This window comes from Arachis hypogaea, chromosome 2, assembly GCF_003086295.3.
Source record: "Arachis hypogaea cultivar Tifrunner chromosome 2, arahy.Tifrunner.gnm2.J5K5, whole genome shotgun sequence".
Taxonomy (NCBI): domain Eukaryota; kingdom Viridiplantae; phylum Streptophyta; class Magnoliopsida; order Fabales; family Fabaceae; genus Arachis; species Arachis hypogaea.
This window is the reverse complement of record NC_092037.1, coordinates 7942865-7949315: the sequence shown is the minus strand read 5'-3', so window position 1 is coordinate 7949315 and position 6451 is coordinate 7942865. Positions and strand designations below refer to the sequence as shown.

At 36.8% G+C, this 6451-nt stretch overlaps 1 protein-coding gene across 3 annotated transcripts; it reads right to left on the bottom strand.

Annotated features, from left to right (window-relative positions):
- Positions 1-5706, bottom strand: LOC112735987 (pentatricopeptide repeat-containing protein At4g21190). Of its 3 annotated transcripts, none has more exons than XM_025785384.3 (7): positions 5091-5706; positions 3959-4472; positions 2467-2578; positions 2269-2367; positions 1704-1847; positions 1110-1322; positions 1-826 (listed from the first exon to the last, which is right to left on the bottom strand). In XM_025785384.3, exons 3-7 carry the CDS (start codon positions 2548-2550, stop codon positions 425-427), a joined length of 942 nt encoding a protein of 313 aa, XP_025641169.1. In that variant the 5' UTR covers positions 2551-2578; positions 3959-4472; positions 5091-5706; the 3' UTR covers positions 1-424. The 3 variants fall into 3 exon arrangements, with proteins under 3 accessions (XP_025641169.1, XP_025641163.1, XP_025641165.1); XM_025785378.3 differs by having other exon boundaries at positions 3959-4465; positions 5091-5541; XM_025785380.3 differs by lacking the exon at positions 3959-4472 and having other exon boundaries at positions 5091-5632.
- Positions 5707-6451: the final 745 nt, after the last annotated feature.

Genomic DNA, 6451 nt, shown 5'->3' with positions numbered 1-6451 from the left:
TTACTCAATCAAATATAGTATTATAAATTTAAATGGTAAATAATTTGCTTTCTTAATGACTCATCTTTTACATTCTTTAAGAATAACATTATTGAAAAAGAAAAGTATGCACAACAGCACAAGATGATTCACTACTAATATGTGTCATTGTATGAGGTAGAACATAAATTCCTGTGCAAAGTGCTAAAATCTTCATTGATGCTGGCTAGAGAAGAACATCACATCTTGGTTTTTCCCATTGTAGAATACCTTAGTTTCAAAAGCATAATCTTCTTGTCCAAGAGTGTCTCCATTCTATATCCTTAACACTTTCCATCTTTCCATGATAGAGGCATGTAAACAATACATTCCAACTATGACAGAAATAACTGCCAATGGAAACTCATCAAGTATTGAATTATCTAAAATCATCTATCCCCATCTATTATACATCTAAAACTGGTTCCTTAGTCTCAAATGAATCATCTGATATTTGTTTAGATTCCATGGTTCTTGCATTGGCATCCTGGTTGAATTGTTCATCAACGTCCTCTAACTCTGAAGTCTCTTCTGATGTATCATTGTCGTCTAAGTCCAAATTTGGTTCACCATTCAACTTTGCATGCTCATTCCCTTCTCTGTAGTTGCCTTGATAAGGTTGACCAGACACCTTAATTTTTATACGCCGTCCTCCTTTGACGTATCTATATTTCCACCTAGGGGGTGGATATTTTTGGTGTATCTTCTCATATTTGTCCAACATGCCCACCTCCTTAAAGACACCTCCAATCAGTTGCACGACAGTCAAATTAGGATGAACACCAAGCTCCTCCATATCAGCAAAAACCTACAATCAGATCATGTCTGTTTCAGGGTGATATTTGGTGGATATTTAGAGAGTGAATATTTTCTAGCAATTAGCTTGTCTTGGTTATATATACCTCTTGAATTTTATTTATCTTCTATTCTTGTAATTATCATTTCTCTTTTGTTTGTGATAAATTTTCTCCTCCTAAATACATTTCACCGGTTGAACAATATCCTGGAATTCAGGAATTTCATGACTAGTAAGCAGTTTATAAAGATGCAAATGATTTATATAGACATAAAATCACAAATAAGAATAATACCTCAAACATCTTGTCATACATGCCTCTCTTGTAGTAGATAGATATCATTTTATCAAAGAATTTACGAGGCAAGCTTTCCATATACTGCATTAATAACTTCGTCCAAAGCTCTTCAGCTTCATCGATTCGATCATCTTCTGCTAATGCATTCAATAATGTGAAATAGCTTCCCATAGTCCTACCTTGACCTTTGCTTAACATCCACTTTGTTACCTACAATTCCATAGGTAATTTGCATACGCGGGAACTAATTTAGCCAGATCGAGTATACACAGCAACATAAGACATTAGAAAGTTAAACGAAACAAAAATGAAAAGAATAAGCTCAAAATAAATTAAATAGCTCTGGTTCCTGAAGACGACATCCAACAACTTGGTGAATACAACATGAATGAAGACAAGGGTGTTAAGACTGCGTTTGAAAAGAAGACTAAAACTGAGAGACTAAGAATGGAAGGAAAAGGCTGAGACAAAGATTACCGTCTCTGGCCAACAAACACAATACTGAGTTCCAATCTTCCCGTCTCAGTCCCAGTCTCTGAAAACAAACACTACCTAAAAGTTTACATGAATAACATTTCTTTGTTTAAGTACCTGTATTACCCGCTTCCACTCTTGTTGATCTTCTAGAGTCTTGAGTGCCTTTTTCATAGTAATTAAAGGGAACTCTAATTCCCAAGCAACATAGGAATCAAGAGCTCCATAAACTTCCTCTTTGACATTTGACAGCTGTCTAATCTACACAGAAGACACACAGAGACATTAACTTTCGCAAGAATCCAAATCACCTAAGAAAAAATCAATCAGAAATTTCCTACTATCATGATTATCAAGTGAGAAGAAAAAATTGGAACAGAAATTAAAGATTAAACTTCCATTTCTAACTATGAAACTTTAAATCACTGGCAAAGTGGCAAATTTAACTATGAATGGACGAAACTAGTTTTGTACCCACGAAAGATGGTTTATGCGACAAACGTATTCAAACTTTAATTTTATTCATGCGTAGATTTGTCAATATTCCAATCTTCCAATGGTAGAAATCAGAATTTTTCGTCTTTTGTACAAAATTAGTTTCCTTTATTCATGGTAGATTTGTCGACATGCTGAACTTTTATGATAGAAATGGCGTTTATCCGAAATTAAATTCAGAACTTACAGTCTCAACAAGCTTAGCAGCCTTGTTAATGGTCCCAACTCTTTTATGGGTCTTCCAAACTCGTGGATAGCGCGGCCTTGGACCTTTTGCAGCACACACCTGAAATTACAACAAAAGAAATTCAGACAAAAAAATGTTTGAAGCTGGAAGAGTTTGCATATTTTAACAATCATGGTAATGTCACTTCCCAAATCTTACCACAGTGCTTCGTGTGCTTGATGGAATTTCCATTGCTTGAAATCTTTTAGCAATAAGTAAAGGAGAAACTCTCAGTGCATGCATCCTGAAGAACTGTCTTTACAATAGAACACTGAACACCATAACAATAAGAGCAATTCCGCTCATTTCAGTTTCCAATATAACACAGAAAAAGCATCAAGAAAAGTGACAGAAATAGCATCATTATCAGAACCGAACCGGTAATGGACCCAGTCATACAACCGGGTCACTGGTTCAACTGGTGGGTCACTAATTCACCCGGTTAACCCGGTCATAATTAAATAAAAATGTAAAATTATAAAATTAAAATCAAAAGTTAAAACTTAAATACATGTCTTCACAAACATATTAATAACAATTAAGTGTCAATCTTTAGACATAACTAATGATGCCAAAAGAGATAATAATCTAGTCACTGGTACAAAATACTTTCTCCATTTAAATAAACAAGAGAGAGAGAGAGCAGAAATAACATAATCAGTAAATCAAATTCAAGGGATGATCTCAAAGTCGCGTCTATATCTTCATAGGACAAATTTGAAGCTTGAACAACATTTTCTTCATTTTGATATGCATTTATATCTACATTTGTGTATTTTTCACAAATCAATACCAAGAATAATTCATAATAGCAACTGAGTTGTGATGAAGACATTTTCAAAATTCTAGCAAAAAAAAAAAAACCAAATAGAGAGCATGGGAACAACAATTTAACTGAACAATTTTATTCTGAGTTGTAGAGAGCATAAACTGCATTTTCAACAACAAATTCAACTATGATAATTTTCAGCAACAAAAGATTTAGCTCAAAAGATGATTTACAGATTTACAGCAACAAAAAATTACCTAAGTAATTATTTCAGCAAGACAACAAATTCAAGCTCCAGTGATGATAATCAATAACAAATTCAACAAAGTGATGATTTTCGGCAACAAAAAAAAAGTTCAATGATATTTCCAGCAACAAATTCAACTTTTAGCAACAAAATCAAGGTGCAGTGATGAATTACAGGCTGTTCAACTATGATAATTTTCCGCAACAAAATGTTTAACTCCAAAGATGATTTACAGCTTTATAACTCAAATGGCATAGTCTCCCCATACTCAATTAAGAGGTTGCGGGTTCGAGTCTCCTATCTTTGGTAAAAAAAAAAAAGATGATTTACAGCAACAACAAAAATTTGGCTAAGTGATTATTTCAGCAAAACAGCAACAAATTCAAGATTCAGCGATGATAATCAGCAAAAACATCAACTCAGTGATGATTTTCATCAACAACAAAAAAATAGCTCAGTGATATTTTCAGCAACAAATTCAACTTACAGCAACAAATTTAACAAATCCTAGCTCAGTTACGATTTACAGCAACAAGGCAAATTACTTGATTAGCAATTTAGCAACATGAAAAACTATCGGGAGAAGGGAAATCTGGAAAAGAGAGAACTGGGGAAGCGATGAGGCAGGGACTCACCGACGGTCCACAGCGACGACCCCAAGGAAGGTGACGAAGCAAGGGACAACCACACGAGTTGCTTCTGCCGCCGGCGACGAGGCGCCCAGGGAAGACCGCGAGATGTTGAGACGCCGGCGACGAGACAATGAGACGCCGGCAGTGTGACTGAGACGAGATTCGAGTGAGACTGAGAGGCAGAATCGAGAAGAGACAACCACGGACGACGAGCAGCAACAAACACGCAGAGCTCGAGCACTCACTGGCAGAGGGAGGCGCGAGCAGCCGAGTACAAACGGAGGAGAGAGGCGAGACGCGAGCACACGATGCGGAGGACCCGGCGAAAGGCCCGGCGACGGCGGCGAGCGTGTGGCGGTGACAGTGAACCGAGGTGAGCTGAGAGAGAGAGATGGGGATAGGGGTGTTCATGGGCCGGGTGAAACTGGGTTTAATATGACCCAGACCCGGCCCAAAATATATACCCGACCTATTTGTTAGACCTGAATCCGGCCATAGACCCAATGAAACCTACACACTTTCGAGCCACAATTATACTGGGTGAAAACCGAGCCGTTAACAATAATTAATATTACATAATATGTATTGTGCCAAAAATATGAAAAGACAAAACAAAACTGCAGGAATCCAATCTTTAAAGCATGCCCTCATTATATTAAAAAACATAATTTTGGGAGTTAGATTTCATTATAACTACATATGTGGAGTTTAACATGAACAAGTTTGAACTGAGACAGTCAAAAAGTTTAAATGGAATTGAAATGAAGGTCAAGAACAAGTTTATTTCGTGCTCGTGAATTGAGTGACTTCAGCTGAGCAAAGCTTGCAGCTTGAATCTCCATTTAAAGACAAAGCAATCAAGAGGAGAAATTATAGCAGAAATTAAATTATGTAACAATATCTGCTTCAGTTCAAAACAGTAGCAAAAGCTAAGAAATATGCTCCATTTGGGTTTGGAAGCATCAACACCCACACTTAATCAGAGTTCTAATAATAAAAAATCAACACCCACACCCTTAATCAGAATTTTAATAATCAAAATCAACACCCACATCCCTAAATTCACAAATTCTGATAATCATAATCCCTATTCCCTAACCAGAATATTAATGAAACCATAAAATTAATTATTTACCTGAGAAGAAGACCGGAGAAGAGAGCGGAGCAGAAGGAGCGGGAGTAGCAGCGCAGAGCAGTGGCGGGGAAGTAATAGAGAAGAAGACGACCAGTCCAAGCAGAGAAGCGTCAGTGGTGACCGAGAAGTAGGGCAGCACCGTAGGTCGTCAGTCGAACGACGAGCTTCGCCGGTGACTGGTGTGAGACACGGAGGGCTGAGAAGACGAGGAGGGGAGGAGGGTGCGACTGCGTGCTGGGAGACTGGGAGTAGGAGAGAAGACGAGGTCAGGGGTCAGCGTGGGGACCGGGGACTGCCGGACTGGGGAGTGGGGACTGGGGGAGTGAGGCTGAATGGCTGAGGGAGGAGCTTGAGGGCTGCATTGTTGCGTGTACACCCCGCCCTATCTCTGATTGTGTAATGTGTATAATGATGGGCCGGATACCGGTGACCCGAGTTATGGCTAGGTCCCAATTTTATTTTTTTTTTAGATTTTATTTTCTCTCTAGGTCAATTTCAGGTCACTTTAGATCCGGATTTTCATTGTCCGAAATGCTTCTATCAAACTGGTAGGGTCGGTCGAGCCGAATTTTAAAGTCCACAAACGTAACAGCAACGACTTGCTTGAAGAATGAGGCTGTGAGAGTAACGAGGAAATAGTTATCAAATCCAAACTGAATTAGTCGGTTCAATTAAAAACTCAATAAACTGGGTTTTTAATTGGTCCGAATTAACATTAAAATAGTATAAATAAAGGAATCGGTCAAACCTAAAAAATTAGTCTGAAGTACAAACCGAATCAGACCAATCAGTCCGCAAGATGACTCAGATATCAATTTCAAAAATTTGTTTTGTTGGGTTCGAGTATGGCAGTCTGAGAGCATAAAAGACTTTTTAACCAACAAACTAAGATACTCTTTAATTTTATAAATACCTTTTTTTTTTGAAACAAAAAAAGCTCAACACATTGGAGTGGAGTAGGCACGGACCTAAGTGTTAGAGTAGGGGGCACTTGCCCCCACTCCTATTTCAATTATATATATATATATATATATATATATATATATATATATATATATATATATTTTAAATTTTAAATGACTTCATTACAAATAAATTAAGTCTAGTTATTTAAAGTTCCAAATCCATTTTATCTTTTTATTATTTTGACTATTAGTTAACCTAATTAAATTTAGTATTTTTTTATTCTCAAATTTCAACCGTCACCACTCTTTTATTCTCTTAAACCGTCTTCTTAATTTGATATTTTCAACCTTCTTTTTTTATTTTTTTAGTGGTCATCTTCTCTTTATCAAAAGATAAATTTTAAATATTTTTCATATAACTTTCTATGACTCTATGTATCTTTTATTTTTATTATT